Source organism: Alligator mississippiensis, chromosome 4 (assembly GCF_030867095.1).
Source record: "Alligator mississippiensis isolate rAllMis1 chromosome 4, rAllMis1, whole genome shotgun sequence".
In the NCBI taxonomy this organism is placed as follows: domain Eukaryota; kingdom Metazoa; phylum Chordata; order Crocodylia; family Alligatoridae; genus Alligator; species Alligator mississippiensis.
Window position 1 is genome coordinate 24,719,412 of NC_081827.1, and position 22,840 is coordinate 24,742,251.

A 22,840-nucleotide genomic window follows, 5' to 3' on the forward strand; every position below is an offset into this window, starting at 1 on the left:
TAAGACTCTTCTTAATTTAAACAGATCTTTTATGTACCTTGTTAAAATATAGGGATGATCCTGAGGAGATGACCCCACAGCCTTGTTCAGGTTTTACGATCTCTCCTCCAATGACTTCCTGCCATTCAGTCTTCAAACCATTTGGATTCTCAAAATCAGACATTACAGTTGAAGGCAAGGATGTTTCTGGATGACAATCAGTGCCCTGATTTCCTGGATCACACCTAGAGAGAAGCAGAAACATTCTAGTCTTCTAAAGATATGTTATCTTTTCTGTGATGCTATTCACAATTACTTAAGGCAACAAATCAGCTTTGCTAAATTAGGTGTGAAAGAACCAGACACCCTGACAGCAATTGTTCAGATCTTGGCAGGGGGACCGCAGGTAGATAAGTTAGTATTTATGTGGTTCTTTTAGATGACTTAAAAAAAGTAAGGCTTTTATGCTCTCCGTGATATTATGGGCCAGATTTGCAAACAAGAATGCGTACTTCTGTACGTCTTCAGAGCTTGCAATATTCCTATTTTGCAAGACTTAACTCTTGAGTCTGATATCTTTTGAGTTTAACAGATATCAAAGATCCTCTTCCTGCTGAAATAACAGTGCCTTTTGCCTTTGGCACAGATGGATCTTAGTTTCATCCCTGTCATAGTCAGAAAATTCTGGTCATGGTATGGAACACAGTAATAATACTGAAGTCCCATAGTGGTCATGATTTATTTTTTTTAAAACTGTACAATTTTCTAACATTTTCAATGTGATAAAATGAGCTGGCTCTGGAGGTTTTTTTTCTATACAGGCTACCTATTACTTAAAAAAAAAAATCACTGTTTCTATTACTTTCCTTGATTAATTTAAAAATATGTCAATCACTGTTGTGTCTAAATGATCCAGGCTAAATCCCTGAGGTGAGACGCACAAACATTAAGGAAACTCAGTCTGATACTAGCTTCTAAATAGCTCCCACCCTGGAGTTCATTCTGACATTGTGGGCATCTTTATATATGCTCAGGGAATGTGGGGGCAGTGCTTTAATTAGTGCCCACAACTTCTCATGTATTCCCATGCTTCAAAATGGTGGCAGGGGAGCTTTAACTAAACCTCATTCGACGAGCTTTAGTTAAAGGCCCCCCACTACCATTTTGAAGCACGGGGATGCTGAATACAGGAGACGTGGAGACTGCTAGAGAACACTGATTAGCACACTCCAGCAGACTTGATTAATCAAGTCTGCTCCAACACGCTGTAATTACAGCATGTTGGAGCAGCGATCCTGCACATCTACAGGCACCCTATGGGACTGGCTGGATAACATAGCTCCCTGGCTATACCTCTAAGGAAAGGGCAGGCAGGTAAGGATGGAGTGGCTGCAGTTCCAGAGGCTTCATGGGAGATTCTTCATAGCAGAGATCTAGCGCATACTTTATTTCGTTGTTTCCATGGACTGGAACAATAGGCTGTTAATCTGGCCGTGAAGTCTAACTCGCATACTATTTAATGTATTTATTTTGATTCAAAACAGAAGCAAAGATACCTTCTTGTTCTACATCATACTGTCACTATTCACTTATTAAATAAAACCTTATCACCAGAGTAACTATTTCTGAGGGAAATTGAAATGAATGCTGTACCTGCATATGCCATGGTCACACCAGCCATGCCCACTGCACATATTGGGACACTGCTGACCTATGTAGATGTTGTCTAAAGCCCACTCATCCTGGGCTGTATAGTAGCACTGGCTCCAACGGAAACGGGTAGCACTGGACCTTAAAAAGAGTAACAGTGTTTTTAACTGTTGCTTGGCTCAAGTCTATGGGAGAAGATGAAATGTAATTAAACAGAAACACAGAATAAGTGAGTACCACAATCACGCTTCTGCTTCCAAAAGATTGATGAATGTTAAGGTAATTTTGTATTTTTTTCTAAATACAACATCTTTATGTTTGGGATAAAATGATGGACAGCTCAGTGATTAATGACATTTCTGACGAGTGTTACAGAGGTGCTTCAAGGGCTTTATGTTTCATAGAAACAAGTTCTTTAAAAAAAAGTAGAAAACCCTTATCCATGAAAAGGGATCAGACTTCCATTCAACAGCATTTGGTGAAGAGAACAGGATACAAAACTAGAAAAAAGTGTATAGATTTTGAATTTAAGAGACTTTTCATTTCAAGCCTCAGCTAACAGCTTTAGTGGGTTGAATTTACATTGTGATATTGTCTGTCCTTGTGTCTATTAGACAAATAAAGAAAAAAACCCCTTTCAAATAACTTTTCTGAAATTTAAGAATTTTTCTTTATGTAATAATTGTTTCCAGTCATTTACAGTTGTTTCATATTTAATAGAGGCAGATATTTCATTTTGCTGAGATGATTTTAAATTACCTTAAGATAAAATTACTAATATTTTAAATAGTTTTTAGAGGCAGATCCATTTTACATACCACTTCTTTTAACTTTTCTTTTAAATGTTAGCACACTACTCATTTACCATTTAAATGCCGGGGGTCCACCCCAACAAGCATACAAGGCACTTCCAAGCATGTGTGTGCAGCTTGTGGTGCCTCAAACCCGTCTGAGGAGCTACAAATTGTACATGCTGCACATGCAGCCGTTCGCCACACTACTAATTTGCAGCATGGAAGTTTTTTTTGGTTAAAAAAATCACCATAAAAAGTGGCATGGCGCATGCAGCAGCAGTGCACACCTTCAGAAAGAGAGCCTGGCCAGCCAGAGCCATGCTCTGGCTGTTGGCCAGGCTCCAAGTGGCCAGATTGCTGCCACTACTGCCCCAGGAGGCCCCCTGGACCCCAAGTAAGGCTGCTGGGGCCAACGCAGGTGCTGGCTCCAGCCTCCCCTACCCCACCCAGGGCAATTTGCTATGTGCCACAGCACGTGTGCAGGGGTGGGCCTGGGGACAAACAGCAGTGGTGCAAATATGTGCCACTGCTATGTGTCTTGTGGGAAACGCATGCTCCTGCATGTGCACGCTTGTCAGGATGTGCCCTGGAAGTACATGCAGCAAACAAAGGATTTAATCTTTCCTTCCCTGGCCTAAGTTTTGTGATTAGTGCAGATGAAGGTTATTTGATTTTTCTGCCTGCTTAGCCCCTCCAGAGGCTGATCCATTATCTAGAGCAGGGGTGGTCAGCTTGCAGCATGTGTGGTACAAGTGGTACGCAGTCAGCCTGTCTGGCACATGGAAGTCTTGGAGGCTGGAAGTCTTGGAGGGGGAAGAAAGCAGAGCAGCAGACTGGGCAGGGGAATGGAATCAAAGTGACACATGAGGAGGGTATGGGGCTCATTTGTGGTATGTATGCCAGAAAGGTGGCTCTCATTGATCTAGAGAAAAACTGCCAGTGTTTAGGGCATAAATAGATGTAATAACTGCACTGATATCAAAGTATAAAGATATAAGCTGCTACAATGTAACTGTCACATCTGCATGTTTCTGTACCATCCCAATATAGCAAAACCATTGCAACTTTAACACATTTTCATTCAACAATTTATCTGTCCTGTACCATGGCAGAGGCAGGCAAATGTAACAGTTACATCATAGCAGTTGATACACATGGGAATGTTAGCTCTCCCTCCCCTTTTAACAAAGTTAGAAGGTCCATTTGTCTGTAGCCTCATTTACTGGCTCAGGTGAGAGTGGTCTGTGCAAAGGCTCTTTTCAACCCTGTTGATAACCCATCATGGTATTGGTACAATGCAATGTGATAGAATTTTCTAATGACCCAATAAGCAAATAAAAATTGTGAATTTCAGTATGTTTTTGGAATGTGTTTTAGTATTTACCTGTACTTGCACAAAGAATAAGGGCCAAAATCAAATAAAATTCTCCTGTTTTGTTTTATTGTTGACTGCTTCATTTTACCATATCTTTTGTATTATCATACACCATGTGTGTTTTAATTTTGTGTAAACCAGTAGAATGGATAATACTGTATACGTTTAGCAAAAACTATCATTCTACAACATTAATTTTATTAGCTGTAACTTTTATTGCTCATTTTATTGTGCTATTTTGGCAAAACCTCCTCCTATGCTAGTACTTACTTGATTACTAAATACATTAAAAACAGCTCAGCCTTAGTATCAGCATTTTTATTCAAATGATCTTTCCCTCCCATTCTAAATATCTACTTGTGATTTAAAAAATGTCATAGGTGTTGTTGCATTACACCTAGTTAATGAGCCTAGGCAGGTCTGCAGGTTAAATACTAGTGCTCCCTTAGGATGGAGGATATTGACAGGTTGGACCATAATAGCTATGAATGATTCACTGAAGCCCATCATGTTAATGATCCACATAGTAAGGACTCCCTAAGTATCCACAGTCACAGCAGACTAAATAGTCACGGTTAGCATTTACTGTTGATTTTGTCAATATTCTAAAAATAATTTGGCATTGATTCCCTATCCTCACTGGTGTTTCTATAATTTACTGAAGTGCATGATGGAAAACCAAGAACCTGTTAAATAATGGTGCTGCTCAAGGCACCTTAGGGCACCAGTTCTCAACCTTTTGCACCTTACAATCCAAAAAATCCTGGTCCCACTGGTTGACCAGCCAGGGAGGAGGTGGGGGGGAATCCCCCCAGAGACCAGTTGAAGAGGGGAGGGGGAAGGGGAGGGGAGGTGGAGGTCGCCCAGGGGCTGATCAAAACATGCGAAAGTGAAACCGGCAGTCCCACTGTGGCACTTCCAGTTTCATTGCCACGACCCAAGTCCCACCGAGAGGACCTTCACATCCAACCAGTGGGATGCTTCCCACCAGTTGAGAAACCCTGCCTTAGGGAGTGTCTTTGCATTTCAGTCAGGTCACAATTTATCATGTCAAAAGAAGAACCATAACATTGGTATTAGCTCATATTTTCATTAACAGAATAATAATACTGAAAAAATTACATACCATAAGAGGTTAATATGCTTTTAGAGACAAAAATGATGCCCCCCTCAAAATCTCCTCAAAAAACACCTCTCACCATTGAAAAAAACCCCCCAAAGAAATCCACAAACAAAATTATTTAACTTTCAGCATTGCTCCAAGTCACAGGGATGGGAGTGTTATATCTGCATTCCCTTGCTTTAACCATGTCTGCAAAGAACTCACTTATACAATACTGGAGCCTGCAGGGGGCACTATCGACAGCTGAGAGGGCACATAGGCCCCTAACTTCCTCTGAAAGTCTATTCAGTAAGCAGCAAGACCAGTTTCCTGTAACAAAAGTATCAAGGGGGTCTAGAGTAAGAGGCTATTCCTCCAACTGTTCAAGTCAGCTGTGCACACAGAGGAACCAACACATTATTGCACACACATGGCTCTGAAGTGGAAGTGAAACAGATTTCACCCCATCAGGCTTTCAATCACTCTATCTGGGTGTTGGGACTAGCAAGCCTACTGGGAACAATTTACACCTCTTTTTGTGCAACGAGTTCTGAGGAAATTTAATTGAGAAGATCCTCTACATTTTACGCTGCAGCACCTCAGAGATGCTACTTGCTGTGCATCTGACCATGAACCACATGGCACCGAGGCTAGGGCCAATGGACTGTGCAAGAGATGCCTGGGCACCCTGCCAACAGTGACAGACCAACAGGTGCCTCTGTGTTGTATGCTAAGAAAACTGGCAGTCTGTATAAGCAAAAGCTTCTCCCACTTGCAGTGCATATCCTTCCTTTTGGGAAGAGAAGGGACCTCCTCTTCCATACAGAATATGGAGTAGAATTTACATTAGGTGCAACAAGTAGCTGGAGCAGGAACAACAGAGCTGAGTACAGATCGTCAAAAAGCCAGAAATGCAGCTACATGCTTACAGTGGCTCAGGCCTGAAGCTGGGGGGCACTAGAGCATGCCTCCCTGTTCAGCTAGAGCAGACAGCAGGGACCAAGCCTAGCCCACCCGCCTTGCAAGGGGGAGGAGGGATTTGCAGGGGAGATACAAAGCATCCTGGGATGCTGGGGGACTGGGTTAACTCAAATCTGGAGGGGATCAGGGACAGAAGTTCAATAAATCAGATTATCCTCAATCAGTTAAGTGTGACACTATATTCATCCAGGTTTATCTTAAGCCAGTTTCAGCCATTTTGGAAGTGATTTATATGCACTGAACTTAGGTTGTGTTACAGTTTGGAACTGGTTTCTGATCATGTATGCTGTTTTATGTGTAATTTCTGTCCCTAGCCCAGAAGGACAGAAGTGAGCCCTTGTTCTCATTTTCTGTTCTCAACTGGTGTACCAGCTTCAGCCGTGGAACTGCGTATAGTTAATGTTGCTGTATTATAGTTTAAGAGAAACACTTGTATTGAGCAATGGCATAAGATTTGTTACTTTAACTTACTGGGTTGAGCAGTTTACATCCAGTGATTCTCAGTTAGGGTGTTATAGCACCCTGGAGTTCCTGGAGATCCTTTCAAGGGTGCCCTGGGGTGCTATGCAATGTTAGCACTGTTAGGTGTAAAAATATGATTCACGAGATAAAACCAGAGCTTTCAAATAGGAATCCATATTGTTAAAAATATTCTGACCTGTTGTGGTGTTTTGTGTTCTTTGCAACAGAAATACTGTTCTATTCTCTTTCCATAGTCAAAAACGAGTGAAAACTAAGAGTTGGCTTTTTCCAAGAGGTGCCTTGAGTCTGAGGGGTGCCTCACATCTAATGAGGGGTACCACAAATGTAAAAATGTTGAGAACCACTTGTTTAGACCACGAGAAACGTGGGCAAAAACATTGTAGAGTATGTGAAACAGCCTGATCACCAGGTGTAGGGGCTGGGGAGCCATTTTTTTTTTAATTAAGCTTATTTTTCCCCCATCTGTTTATTAAAAAAAAAAAAGAACGCCTCTCAGCAGCATTCTGCTGAGGTCTCATCATGGTAGCTCTAACTGTCCTGCAACTGTGCTAACTTTATGTCATAGCAAAACAATGCAGTTTGGTTCCTCACCGCAACATAGTGATAAATTGGAGTAAAGGGGCCATATGAATGTGAAAATGATCATCACATTGCACTGAATAATAAAAGCTATAACACATATTTAGAGTCCTGTCTGCAATAAGTATATTTAGGGTAAATTCTTGATTGCAAAAGCAGTAATAAAAGCCTGTCTCCTCCCATATTTTTCAAAAGTTCTCCAAAGCTGTGCTATATCTTAAGGTAACAACATCTTAGGAGGATTATTCTATTAAACACAGTAATCATAAGTCTTAAAAAGTTGTTTTAATTAAAACAAAAAGTATAAAAGGCTGAGTGTTGGCTGCATTTTTAGGGATAAGAAAGTTGTGTGAACAATCACCATTTGGCTAACTATAAACACATGAAGTGAAATATCAAAAATGTAAACATATTTCTTTTTAAAAAAATGAGACACTTCCATTTATCACTTTTTTTCAAATTCTATTTAATTTTTTGCATGATTGGAAATGCTTCTGGAAGATAAATCAGATTTTAGCTTTCTTAATTACATTATACTTAAGTCTGGTTGATGTCAAATAGAAGGCACTGTTATAGCATTTAAAACAACAAAAGGAAATCAAACTGATTCCCAAATGTGGGAAAAGGTATTATAGACAAAACACTGTCCTTTCTCTTATATAATTTTTCTGTGACTCAAAATTAACATGCTGCTTTCTCCCCTGACATTGGGGAAACCTAAGGTGCCAATGCAAATTTGAGGCAGATAAAATTATATTTGCTACCTTCTGAGTTACTGTAATTACATTTACCCAATTATCCTGAAACACACATTCAGTCATTAGGTGTTGATTTGTTTATGAAGTCAGCAACTGACAGCTGTTTGTATCTCATTAAGGCCTGTTCATATGTAAATATCTCTCATAAAACTGAAATTAATTTTCATCAGGGTTAGAAATGTTCAATTCATGTACAATACAATTTCAGAGAGCAGGTGCATACATCTGATTTTTTTCCAATACAACTCACACCCACATTTTCTAACATAACAGCTCTCAAATGACACAGGGATCTTGTAAACCCACATTTACTTGGATACACTATTTTACACATGCATATGTCAGTGTAAAAATACCAGAACATCCAAAAAGGCTTATACCTAGAATGCTCACTACAATAAAGGGGCATCAGCCCCATGCTAAGTATTCAACCACAGAACAATCTTGCCTATTGTGCAGAGCTTGAGCAACACAGTGGTGCCTGCAAGAGTAACATGGTGAATGTTGAGATGACTCTTCCACCACAAATTGGTGGGAAAGCATCTGCACTGCATGGCCACAGCTGTTACTTTTGTTTTTGAGCTGTCTTCTTTGTACAGGTGAATGCGAATCCACTGGTCCCCAAGTTAATGGCTATTCTCTAAAGTCGGAAAACAAGGAATACTTCCATGGTTCACAATGGATTTAAGGATTTGGTTTTAAATTAATACTAGACGTACTAGATGTGCTGAATGTACTTACTGAACATGAACATGAGGTCAAATTATTTTTGAAGGAATAATGATCGTTGAATTATTTACAAATTAGGTCTATTAAGAGCTAAATAATGCCCTAGCACAATCCAACCACAACTATGCAGGGTAGCAAGGGCACCTCTTCATAGACTGTATTACTGCTACTGAGCTTTTGTGTCTGGGTGTATGGAGTCCCCACTTATTTGCTGATTCCATGAACAAGTAGGTGAGGAAGGTTTAGCAGGTTTGGAGCAGTTTGTACAATACTCTCATACCTCACACAGTACCAGGAGAGCACAACACATGCAATAAAGGGCTGCTGTAGCACACTGTCCCATGCAAGCAGAGAGGAAGTGCTGCAGAGGAAATGTGCCTGGGACAATTCCCCCAAGGGCTGCTCCCCGGGCTGTATGAATTACACCCACTTTAGCTGTGCCTATAGGCACAATGACATAGGAGATGGCCAAGATAACTAGCAGGTGGTTGTATTTTTTACTGCTCTATCACTTACCTGCAGTTAATTGTTTCCCATCTGCTCCATTCAAAGGAGAACTTAAGAAAATAGAATAAAAGATTTGCATATATTTGTTTTTAGGTGTGTAAGAGGCCCCAGTCTGTAATCTCCACTCAAGCAGCCTCATGCGAGTTAAGATGATAATTCTGGCAAGAATCTGGTCTGTCTTGTGCAGATGGGAAGGAGAAGAGTGCTGGGAGTCTTTCTTCCTTCAACCACACCTGCTAATCAAGTGAGCTATGTACCTAGAATTCCTTTGAGCACTAGGCAGAGGCTCAGCAAACATGCCTATAAGCGCTCCATTGTTTTAATGGGATACAGTCATCTGCCTTTGCATACATGATGTAGCCGAAAAGTAGGCCCAGAGCTGGGGAGGGAAGGTTATGCTGCTTTATGGAGAACTGCAGAACTTACTCTTTAGCCATCCTCCTGAGCCATCTCCTTCTACAAGTCTGGAAGGCTCAAGAATGCTCCACAGCCAGTGCATCTTACACTGCTACTCTTTATAAAAGCAACTGTATTAATCTCATATGTGTTAAAACCAAGAAGGGAGGTGGTTATGTCCTAACTCTGCTCACTGATGAAAAAGGAAGGAAGAAAGGTAGTGACTGATAATAGCTTGGAGTCTCTCATTACTTTTTGGTGGAGGGTATACTATCACTTCTCCCTTTGCTTTTGAATTTGAACACTTAACATCATGTCATAGTCATACTGAAAAAATATTTATGGGCAGGAAGGAGTGTATAGTGGCAATCTGTATCATAAATACATACAAAATTCTGCTTCTAGAAGGAAGTCCCTTCAGACACAGACCAGAACATGAAATATTTATGATTTGTACATGGCATAAAAGAATGACTTGACTATTATTTCATCATGACTTTTCCCTTTAGACAGGTCTGGCAAATTAAAAATGCCATCCTATATGTCAAGGTAATCTAAAATACCTAAATGAAAAAACACCAAACAAATTAATTCCACTTATACAGTCTAAGAATCCTTGGGTGCCTTGAGATCCTTTCAAAGGTGCAGCAGGGTGCCACGCAACGTTAGCAATGTTAGGTGTGTGAACACGATCCACAAGATAAAACCAGAGGGGGTGTCATGAGTGGGAACGTGTGTTTCCTGGTGACAAATAGCAGCGGCACATATTTGTACTGTTGTTACTTGTCTCCGGGCATGCCCCTGCACACATGCTCTGGTGCGTGGCAAACTGCCCTGGCTGGGGTAGGGCTGGCCCCAGCAGCTTTACATGGGGGCCTCCCGGGGATGCAGTAGCAGTGATTTGGGTGCATGAAGCCTGACTGGAGCTACTGCGTGGCTCTGGCTGGCCAGGCTTTAGTTTCAGGCAGCCCGTGCTGCTGCCATGTGCACTGCACTAAATTCTTCTGGCACATGTTTTTTCAGATACAGGAATTTCCCGGTATCTAATTTTGCCGCCATGCTGCAAATATGCGGTGCAGCAAACAGATTAACATGTGCCGTGTGCATTTTGCGGCTCCTCAAAAAGCTTTGATGTGCCACAGCTGCACATTCCCATTCATAGGGATGCAGTCAAAGATTTCAAATAGGTATCCATAGTATTAAAAACATTCTGACCTGTTGTGGTCTTTCTGAGTAGTTTGCAAGAGAAAAATTGCTATTATTTTTCCACAGTCAAAAAATAAGACAAAACTAAGCTGACATTTTCTGAGGGGTGCCTCAAGTCTGATAAAGTTTATAACATTGGTCTAATATAACAACTTTGACAGAATATACATCTCCTAAATTAATTTAAAAGCCACCTTATTTTGGAGCCTGCAAAGTGCTGAACCCCTCATGGTGGTTGCTGTTTGCCTAGGTAGGGATCTCACTGATTTATCAGCTGAGAGAATTCAGCACCTTGCAAGATCAGGCCCATCATCTTCAAACCCTCTGCATCACATCTATTGGAATTAAAGCTGGGATAGATTAATTTTTCTTATCTTTTTTGTCCTAGTAATCAGTTGTTTGTCAAACATTATGACACTGGGTACTTCCTCACCTTTAATACTTTTCAAAAGTCTATCCCCCACCAAAGTTGTCTGAGACTCATGGAAGTGTTGATAGCAGCCTTTGCAATAATGGCACAGTATCTTGGAAAGGGGGATCATCAGAGAAAATGTGAAACAGGGAATGGGTGGCATTAGGCTATGGCAAATGCAGAAAAATGATAGAGAACTGAAAAAAAAACCCAATGAAAAATTAATCTACCCCAGCTTGAATTCTAATAGCTATGATGCAGAGGGTTTGAAAATAAGCAAGGTGTAATTTGAATTGAAATGATCGAGTAATTTTATTCTCAGATGAAGAAAGTGGTGAAGATTTATCAGATTTATGACAATCTGTTATTTTAATATTATAACAAAGTCTTTATAATAAATAATGGAATAAATCATTTAGTTGAAACAAATAAAGGTGTAAAGGCAGGCAGAACAATGATGGCAGGAAAAAGGAGGAGGGCAAGACTTTCTGGTAAGTTTTTTTTTTTTTTGCAAGAGACCACTGCCCTTGAAGACCTCTGCAGTAAAGGGGGAAAAAGAGGTTGGAACATTTTGGAATTATTAGTGCATATTTGAACAGGGCTTCAGGGATATAAACAGTTATGAAAGAGCAAAAATATTATGATGAATGATTATTCAGTTTGTGGGGAACCCTTTCTAAATAATTTAGAAGCTGTTCCTGTAATGAGGTAGAAGCGGGTGTTGCTTCACTTAAATAAAACAAACACTGGCTGATCTTATCATTGCATCACAATCCAATCAAATTAGGAAAATATTTTGTGACAAAGTATCTGTATGTGAGCCAAACACAGAAATGATTGCTTACTCAGGCATCCATTGCCTTGAGTAAGGTCTGCAAGGGATTTGGCTTTTCTTATGATATAAAGTTAGGTGAATAATCACATCCAAACACAATTTCTTACCAAGTTTTCTGTGGTAAAAGGACAGTGATTCTCCTCCACTGCGTGAATTCACTGGAGTGATAGATACTTGCAGATGTAAACTCCTGGCAGCTAGGCATACTTGGAAGGCATTCCTTAAAGTAAAACATTTCAACATTGGGTTAAATATGGAGACAGCATTAGGAGCCAAGTAGCTCTGGGAAGTGAAGGTTTCACCTTTAGTGAATCCAGAGGTTAAGTGGTCTAGATCAGGGGTTAGCAACTTTTTTGGGCAGAGTGCCAAAAAGCCCTGTAACTTCAACTTTCACTATGTTGGCACATCAGAGGCAGATGGCAGGGGATTCACAATCCTTGTAATGCAGTGCAGCCCTGGCCCCTTCCCTGCTGTCTGCCCTGAGGTGCACTTGGATCTGCCACTGGCAAAGAGCCGGGACAGGGCTCTGAGGACCCCATACAGCTGCTTGCATCCTCCCAGCTGCCTGCCACAGCCAGCCCTGGCTCTGGGTAGGCCACTGCCACTGGTCATTAAGCCCAGGTTGCTTGCAGCAGGTGGAGGGCAGGTTGCAAGCAGCTGCATCAGGGTCCATGGAGCCATGGCTTGGCTCATTGCTTGTGATGGGTTTACCCATGCCTTGGGGCAGACAGTGGGGAAGGGGCTGGGGCTGTGCTGACCCCAGATCCTGGTCTAGATGTTACAGCAAAGAACTGGGAGGCAGAAGGATTTGGGGACGAGCCAAGACATTTCCTTCATAAATTAATAATAGTAATATAGAAGACCATATCGCTCATTTGCAACAGGTCTGTTTAGGATTAGCCCTTTATAATGGTTTTTCTTTCATGTGGATGCCTAATGATATTTTTCAATGTCCACAATAGCATCTAATGCTGCTATTAGTATAAATCTACAAAAGTCTCTTGATGTCCATGTGCTGTCCTGCTGCATTTGATTTTTCATATTCTCAAGACAGGCTGGTTCTCTATCTTCCTCCTCCTTTCTTGTAGTGGATGTAAATGTAATTCATTTTCTAGTTTCTCAAAGGCATAACGCCCAAATGCTTCAATGGCCTCTTTATTACCTTTTTGAGGAGGTAAAGGCCTCGGTGGCCTCCTCATTACCCTTTTTAGTCCCTTTTCTGCAATACTTCTGTATTTATGTGCAGAACCATGTCCCAAACACCAGGGTGGGGTGCCACTGTCACTGTCACTAAAGTACTTGAATAATGTCTTCTAGACTGCATTTTATTTTCTTGTTTATACTTCCAGTTTTTTAGTTACTTCAGTCTACAGGTCCTGGATATTTGCCTAATTATTTTCTACCCATTACCACTTCCCCAACAGTTTTACTATTCATTGTTTTACAGCATCATTTTTTCCCTATTTTTCTATTTTATCGTTAATAGTCAAGGCAAATCATGCTCAACTTTTTTCCCCAGGGGGCTGGATGGGCAATGTCTGGAATGTCCATGTGCCAGATCTGACTGGTGGTCCCAATCCAGTGCCTAGGGTGGGTGCAGTGGACACCATCTGGCTACAGGGAAGAAGGCAAAGGGCAGTTCAGCCCCAGCCTGGCCCTGCAGAGAAAAAGGGCTTGATCCAGCCCCACAGTGGAAGGGGCATAGCCTGACTCCAACCTAGGGGAGGTGGGGGAACAGAAGGGAGTGTGGCCTGGCCCCATGGTGGTAAGGGAGCGTGGCTCAGACCTCTTGGGGGAAGGGACCTGGCCCAGCTCTGACCCAGCCCCGGGGGAGGGAATGGGTATGGCCCAGCCCAACCAGCTGTGCTGGGCTTGGGGTTTGGGAATTTCGCAGGGGGGAGGATGGCCATATTAATGGCCACTGCTCCCCCACTGCCAAATTTCCTAATCCCTAAGGAGCTCTGTGGGTCAAATGTGATGGCTCTGTGAGCCACATTTGGCCTATGGGCTTAGAGTTAAAAATTCCTGCTCTAGGCCATATTCTTAACGATAAGAGCAGGGAACTGGCAGTCATGACTCCTCAGTTTTTTCTCCTAGCTCTGCATCTGATTAGCTGTGCAATCTTGAGCAACTCAGTAAAGTTGTACAACAGATATAATACTTGGCTACATTTTAAGTTTGGTGTAAGTACATAATTAAAAAAAATTAAAACAATGGATATTGGTATTAATTAGTAGAAGTAAAAGCTTGGTCTTATTTTGGTAATGTGTTCTGTGACGAAAAACTAAATTAAGATAAAATTATACTTTATCTGCTTTTCATTTGGCTGTTCTTTATGTAGATTCTAATTCTGCCATAAGATCTGACCAGAGGTTAGGATTCATCTACCTGCAATTTATTACACTATGGGATTTCAGACTGTCAGCTCTTTGAGAGAAGGCCTTGACTTACCTGGAAGGCAGTTAGCATGTCTTGGGAGCTGTATAATTATTAGTAAAAGAATAGCACTTTGCAAGTACTCAAAGTGACGAAGACTATTTGTATAATGAATCTTATAGAAGCTCAAAACGTATTGAACACAGCAGTGGAGCCTTGGTGCACCGTGCAACCCTGACCCCTTCTCTGCCATCCATCCTGAGGTGCATGTGCCAAGCAAAATGCCTCCATGTGCCATGCTTTGGCACTTGTGCTGGGTGGTGCCTACCCCTGATCTAGCCATTCAATCTATCCCTTAACGATCTGAAAATACTGAATGCTTGCTGGGAGATTTGGAATACTACTTCTGAAGGGATAGTTTCCTTTCTAGTAATTTTCAAACTTGTCTCTGTCATCTTTTAGAAATGGTCTTAATAGATCTAATCAGTGAGTGAAAAACAAAAAAACCCTTTCAGACCAATTATCAGACATTTTGACCAATTGTGTTTTTTTTACTGGCTACATTATCTGCTTTAGTCTTTTCTTTTTATCATGGCAACATCTGGTCATGTGAGAAGAATTATTCAACTCCAGGCTTTTCCTTCTGAAATCAATGCTACTGAGATACGATAAAACTCCTGAAATCTAAAACAACTGATCTTTCACTAATGATAAAGCCAGTAGTACCTACTCATAACAAACCATTTTAGTGCTTTCCAAGCAGTGATGCATCCCTGACAGAGAAACTGAAATGTTTAAACTTTAAACTACTGCCATTTTTGTACTCTGCTCATCAAATTAAATGTGCCAAGACACAAAATGGCACAGGAAAATGTTTCACTATACATGAAAGGTGATGGATTGGAGCCCCAGACACTAAAATCCTCCATATGCATCTACATTGCTACGCATCTATATATTGCTCAGGGCACCAGTTCAAGTGTCTCTCCACAAGAAGGAAAAAGAGACAAGAGATTCTCTCCCTTGGTAAAACTTTGGCTTCTCTTCTGAGACAGGCAGTGAGGATGCAAATTACGGGCAAATGTGATATTCACACCTGTATAGTGGAATAAGACTGAGATAATCAAATAACATAAGCAAATAACAGACTTGAGACCATGGTAAGTGTTAGTGAAAGGCTCCCTGCACTGGGTTTGAATCAGTGATGAGAGGTGAAAGACTCCATATTACCAATCTCCTGGAGGAACATACTTTTCATCTACAAAATGACTGAGTATGCAGGAAACTATGTTTCAGTAAAGAAATGTATCTTACTCATAGAAAGAAAGAAAGTAGCAGAGGAAAGGTCTGAACTTCCACACCGTAAGTGTTTATTGTATCCTCACCAGTTAATTTCTTTCTAATTAAATCTATTTCTTCTATAACTTTGTATTTCAGACCCTCATATAATTTCTTGGAAGTACTATGCATTGAAGTTAAAAGAGTTCCAGTTGTTGTTCAGAACTTAAAAAAAAACTGTAGCTTGAGATTTTTGATGCCACAAACATGACCCATGCCACAAAGATGATATCTGGGTGGGTGGATGTCACTGAACACAAACTAGCCTTACCTCTTGAACAAGGTGCCAAGTAAGGCCATGGTTGGTGGAATACTCCAATTTCACCTGGTTGTCCATATGAGGAGTAAACTGCTGGCCACAGCCCATCACCAAGTTGAACTGTATCATGTATGATGCTCCAATTTGCATAGACTGTGTTTCAACATAACGCATGCTGGAAGCTAATTTAGAATCTCCTGTAAAACTGAGAGGCACAGGGGGAGAATAAGAATGCATACTTTAAAAAACTCAGACAGTAGCTTATGAAGAACTGCAGTACAACCAGAACATTGCTTATACAAGCATTTTCATTCTGCAAACCATCACATGAGGAAGAGACCTGACCTGGGACCACTCTACATTAGTCAATCCTAGGGGCTAACAAGAAAGCATTCTTCAGCTCCAGTTTGAGAGCCACTAAGCTATAATGTGAGTTATTATTCTACATTGTATTACAGTATCGCCTAGGAACCTGGATCAAGGATCTGTTATTGTACAAAGGAACAAAAAAAAAATCCATGTTCCAGACAGTTCCTTGTAGGTGTAATTTTATTCATATATTGGGCAGTGAAGGTGATAAAACAGAATTTGGTTCATGCTGCATAGATTTTCTAGTTACAAGGACTTTCAGGGGATTGCCTCTGGACTCATCCCCTTATGACAAAGGTACAATCTCTTCTTTGCTATGCAGTCCAAAATGAACGCAGTAGGTTGGGGGATGACCTCCTCAGCAGCTCAGAGGCTGAGAGAGATCTTGGAATCATTGTTGACTCCAAGATGAACATGACCCGGCAGTGCAACAAGGCCATCAACAAGCCCAATCGCACCTTATTGTGTATTAGCAGATGTATGGCTAACAGTTCAAGAGAGGTGATGCTCCCCCTCTATGTGGCATTGGTCAGGCCACAGTTGGAGCACCATGTCCAGTTTTGGACACTGTACTTCAAGAGGGACACGGAGAATCTGGAGAGGGCTCAGATGAGGGCCACTTGCATGATTAGTGGTCTCCGTGAAAGACCCTATGAGGGGAGGTTGAGGGATCTGGATCTCTTCAGCCTTCACAAGAGATGTCTGAGGGTAGACCTTGTAGCCACCTATAAGTTTATCAAGGGAAGACAACAGGGAATTGGTGATGTGCAATTACCAGAGCACCCGTAGGAGTAACTAGGAATAATGGGTGCAAACTAGTGGAGAGTAGATTTAGGTTAGACATTAGGAAGACATTTTTTGCAGTAAGGGTGGCCAGAATCTGGAATGGACTCCCAAGACAGGTGGTACTATCACCTAACTCGGAGGTCTTCAAGAGGAGGCTTGATAGTCACCTGGCTGGGGTCATCTGACCTCGGTCCTCTTTCCTGCCAGGAGCAGGCGGTCAGACACGATGATCCATTGTGGGCCCTTCCAACAATTTATGAATCTATGAAAAATGTGTTCAGCTCTTGGACCTTTTAAATATTATGATAATCTGATTAAGATATCTTATATAAACCAAAATAACATGTTTAGTTAGTGAATGTTGTTAGTGTTCACAAGAAACATGCTCCTTTCAGCCTCAGTATTTTGCAAGTCTGAATCCTCAGGATATAAACAATTTGGGACTAGGATCATGTTTAAAAAAAAAAAGAAAACTATCTGAAAAAGCTACTGTATACATGAGATATACCCATGTAACAGTAATAATTGAGAAGACAGCAATCTAATTATTGACAGCTACTAGAGTAAGACCCCTATTTGGAAGAATTTTCAAAAAAACTGGAGAAGGAAAGGAGAGAGTGGTGTTCTAACAGACAGTACATGTTATAGGCAAGCACATATACCAGATTGAAGGTTAGAAAGCCACAAAATGCAACTCAGAAGTTGAGACAGGAAAAAGACAACTGCATCTGATCAGCTGGTGGGCCAGTGACAGAGAAAGCATAAGAGCACTCTACAAAAGATAAAGAAACAAAAAGAAAGAAATATGAAAAGAAGCAGAGTGCTCTTTTACCTCTTTTATTAATAAGATATGTGCTATTTTTTATTCATTGCATAAAGAGAAACATTAAATATTTAGGCCAGTTTTTACTGCCTTCTCAATAGCTTTTCATTCCATGTGAAAATATGATATAATGTTCCATAACACAATTGGAACTGTTTCTCATCTCTAATTTAGAGCTTAAATTATGTGAGGTCTTCTGTCCATATTTTGTTCTTACAATAATATTAAGCTCTTGTATACCCTTTTTTTATATGAAGTCCAAGGTCACAGAGAGAGCCAGGGGCAAATGTTGGGGTTAGAACACAAGGTTTCTTAGTTCTTAGCCTCCAATTTAATTCACAAACCTAGGATGCCTTCTGTAGTTCCCTTTCCTCAGACATCATTATGCCACAAATGCCATCTACCTTAGAGGTTTAGAAGAAGATACCGAAAGCTGACATTAGTTTTTTGTTAGTATCGAATTGGTTTGCTGTTGCTATCTGGTATAAACTTAAGCTTCAGGCTTCTGTTTACTCTTTGACCTTTCTCTTCTGTTGCTTCATTTCCTAAAGCAAGTTCCTTTTTATCCTGTCATATAAAACCATCTAGTCTGTAGATCATCATCCAGGAACTGACAGGAGGTCTGGCTTAACTGGGTGTTCAGCACAGGGTATTTTCATAGAGCAATGATAGAGGAAGTAGGGGACTATGATCTTGAAAAAAATTAATTTCAGTTTCTGAATCCACTGATATTTTGTTTCCTTAACAGGACAGACTATTATTTTCAGTTATTCCTTTTGATATCTGTAGTGCTGTAGTATTTGATAGTAATTGTGATATCAGGATAGGTGACATACTACACACTGCTGATAGACTAAATGAGAGTCTTCAATTTTTAGAATGGAATGCATCTCTTAAGAATGTCCTGGGATACTACCTGGCCACGTCTACGCAAGATGCTACTGCGCAGTGGTTATTGTGCATTTATTTAGTACTTGTTTATATATTTATTGTATAAAAAAGTACTAACTAAATGTGCAGTAACCTGAGTTACTCTACAGTAGCACCAGCGAATGCCTCTTCTGTGATGCTACTGTGCAGTAGCCTAATACTACTGTGCAGTAGTGTCACGTCACAGTTTTGCCATGTGATGCTATTGCGCCATAGTACTGGGCTACTGCACAGTCAGTATCTCGCGTAGATGTGGCCCCTGAATTTCTTATTCACGTCATACTTTCCCATATGTTTTCAAAATGACATGTGTCTCTGAGAATTTAAAAGTTAAAGCACATGTTGGATTGGTTGGACATGATTTTAATTCCCTCTATGCAGCTAGAAGCTTCATGGCTGGCATGGGAAATCAAAGCTTTAGCTATCTCATTCTGGGAAATTTGTGCCAGTACATCATGTCAATCAGTGCTGTGGGTTAAAATTAATTACTGTGATTTGCCAAATCATATTAAATCACAGGAAAACATTTTGGGCAATAAATCAGGATCAGATAAGTTCAATTGAACAAAAAAGAAGTTGAAAATAGTTAGCCTGATTGGGTGCATCTACACATGTGCTTTATTGTGGAGTAGACAAATTAGCTCCACAGTAATGTGTCACTGGTCGCATCTACATGAGACGCTGACTGCACAGTCATTACTGCGCAGTCCTTTACTATTTGTATAAACAAGTAGTAAATTACTGCACAGTAACCAGAGTTACTGTGCAGCATCACCAAACGGCATTTTCATGATGCTGACTGTGCAGTAGCCTGAGACTATGGTGCAATAGCATCACATCATGCTTCCTGCTACACGCTGCTACTGTGCTACTGCACAGCCAGTGTCTCATGTAGACATGGCCACTGTCTACTCGTGCACTGGTATTATGGTACAGTAAATTAATTAGCTCCACCATAAGACAGTACTTTCTCTGACAGCAATGTCTTATGGTGGAGTAATTAATTGAAATGAAATGCACATGTGAATGGTGACCATAAGCGTTAATTGTGCCTGGTCAGCCCAGGTAGCAGGAGACTAGACTCCTGCCTGCCACCCAGCCACATGGCTCCACACTTCTGGCACTCTCGTACCCCAGCCAGCCCCTCTGCTGCCCAACACCACCACCAGGAGCCCAGGGCTGACCCCCAGCCCTGCTGCCAGCCTGGGCCTGTTCTGCCCTGGCTCAAATTGTAGCTCTCTCAGGTGCATACATAGATACTGCATCTGGGAACAGTGTACTCCAGATCAAACAGCTCTGGAGTTTCTCGCTTCACATTAATTGCAAATGTGGATGCACCCATTAAGTATTAGCCAGGAAATCCTGCTTTCCAGAACTGAGGAGTGGAAATCTCTTACTCCTAGAATTAGAAATGATGGTCTGTTCTTCAACCTAAGTGGGAACATGGGTGAACTATTTCAGGACTCATACTTACATTTTAGCATAACTCTGCTCCCAACAGAAACTTTCCCTTTTCATTAATGGTGGTATATAGGCCCCAAAAAATCTTATAAGGAAACCTTGTTTTTTCTAGATGGCATTAAAAATCTTTAAAAAAATAGTTCCAATTTATTATTAGTTTTCTATTTAGTATAGTATCTAAGCATAAGACATTTTTATATATTATCTATATAATATTATACATATTATACATATCATACATACACACACACTATATGTAAATGTATAGTATATGGACATAGCACACATAAGTATATATATATCATTATATATAAATATAGTGATATAATGGTAGAAAAATAATTATAAGATAAAGGAAAAGTTTAACATTTAAGACAGGTCAAAATTGATAGAATTTTTGAAAAATGAAAAAAAAACCCATAACGCTAATTTAGCACTAAGATACAACTGCTAGGCATCATTAATCTCAAATTCAAAATGAAGTCTCTTACAGGTGAGGAGGCTAGTCTATGATGTTCCAAGAGAGATTTTTTTCACTCAGAGGCAGTTGCACTATGGATTAATGGAGTCCTTTATAATTTACAAATTGCCTCTAGCAATGTAGCATTAAAAGTGTGAGATTTTACTCTCTCACTTCATTCTTCCTACTTTTCTGCTAATATTTGCATAGGGAAACATGAAACTAGAATAGATTAGGAGATGTTTGAGAATGACTGGCTAATGTACCTGATAAAACTAATTAATCAAAAGCTATCCAGGTATACCAGAACAGAAGGTGTTTGGTTTCTTTTTTTTATTAATATTTAGCTGCAAACTGATATCTAGCTATGTATATAATTAGAAATGAACAAGCATAGAAATAGACAATGCCCGTAGGTACCCTTGAAATAATCACTTTACCTGCAAGCTCTATGAACTAATTGGCACTTCTGGGAATGATATCACAGTGAATGCCAGCCAGTCATTATATTTGTAAGCTGCAATGGGATTCGTTCATTTATTTCACTTTCAAGGCCAGGGCTTTCAGGAATAAATAAAAGCCACATGGATAAAACTGACTTGTAATGCTGTATTGACCTGGAATAACAACATGATAGCCAGAGTCCAAGCACTTAGAGTGGGCCCAATCCTGTTGAAGGTATTATACCAGGAGATACTGTCCCACTGAAGACACCTGTTGCATTATTTTGTATCTCAATAGGTCTGATAAATTTAGATAATCCATAAACATAATATATTTTAATTATTTTTATTTCATGAAACACTATCTCGTGTGCAGCAAATTGTTCTTAAAAGGAAAAGAAAATCAAATAAAACACATGCAAATTTCAACAATGTATTAAGCAATCAGGGCATAAAGATTTATCCAGTCAAATTTACTCTTTACTTGTAGTTCATAGCTTACTGTGTGTTAGCCTAAAAACACTGTGCAGTAGCGTGCTGGTCAAAAACCGTGCTAATAAGTTACTGTGCAGTGTTATTAGGCTACTGCGCAGTAACCATCACAAAAAACAGTGTGTGCTCATGCTACCATGCAGTAAATGTAGTTACTATACGTTCAGTTAATACTTCATTAATGACGTACTAAACTAAATGTGCAGTAACTACGTATTAATGAAAGCGTACCTGCGCCCACTGAGTCTGACTTACTGTCTCTCTCTCAGGCTGTTCAAGGGCTAGTGAAGCCATAACCTGTCCATTACACTGTAGTAAATTGTAATATCATCTGGCCCAATGTAACTTGTTCACATACAAGTAATTTATTTGCAGCTAGGTAAGCACCCCAGAGAAAAGGTTTCGTGTATTTTACATTAAGGTGGACAGTTAAATCCTCTTACACAGATGTGAATACTGCGGTTTCATACCGTGCTCCCATAATAATGCAAACAAAATTGGACCAAATTAGGCTTGCATATGACAGTTCTGGAAAAGAAGTGGCATGCTCCATTGTCTCTGAACTGGAATCTCACTGCCCTCAAAGAAGGTCCTGGACCTCTTTCATGTGTTGAATCTGCTTGCTATTTGACACAAATATTACATTCTGATTGTCACAGAAAATCATTTGGTTGTTTTGGTTATATACAACTATAAAACCCTCAAAAGAAATATAATGTATGTGCATGATGACCGATGAAACTCATTTTAAAAAATATATTTGGAATTCTTAGAAAAACTTTCCCAAAACTTTAAGCAGAAATAGTCCAGGATTTACAGATTCTGCACTTGAAATGAAAGTCTCACAGACAATTAGAGGCAATCTTTTCTCCACAGAAAATGTGCTTTAGGATGACATGCTGTAAAATGATTTATAGCATATTGACTATAGTTCTTCTAATGAAAAAGCAATTGTCAGACTTTTCTCAGGAGAACACTCTCTGTGCTACCATAACCTGCGCTCATAGAAAGTCATGACTTCGAAAATGAGAACCAAATGGACTCACAGCTGGGAAAAGCCAACAATAATTAATTTAACTACCAGCCATTTGTACAGATCTGGTATAAGTTAAAAAATTTCCCTTGAGAGAAACAAGGTCAGTGAAGGGTATAGTTCATGTCTTACAGCAAGCCTGAAGAGTACTTAAGCAACATTACAATACAGGTATTCCACTGGTTTTACTTGCTGATTTGGTGTAAGAAAGGATTAACACTTTTATAAGTACAAAACACTCATGAGTTGTTTGTAAATGGGACTCTGAACTCTATTAAACCTTT

At 40.2% G+C, this 22,840-nt stretch overlaps 1 protein-coding gene across 2 annotated transcripts in view; it reads right to left on the minus strand.

The window, feature by feature from the left end:
• RELN (reelin) overlaps nt 1-22,840 on the minus strand; it is a 557,181-nt gene that overhangs the window by 141,130 nt on the left and 393,211 nt on the right. For both annotated transcript variants that reach the window (XM_059725849.1, XM_059725848.1), the window contains exons 21-24: nt 15,772-15,964; nt 11,894-12,006; nt 1,633-1,770; nt 38-224 (exon numbers count right to left, since the gene is read on the minus strand). In XM_059725849.1, coding sequence (XP_059581832.1) covers nt 38-224; nt 1,633-1,770; nt 11,894-12,006; nt 15,772-15,964 — 631 coding nt within the window. The remainder of the gene's footprint in view (nt 1-37; nt 225-1,632; nt 1,771-11,893; nt 12,007-15,771; nt 15,965-22,840) is intronic.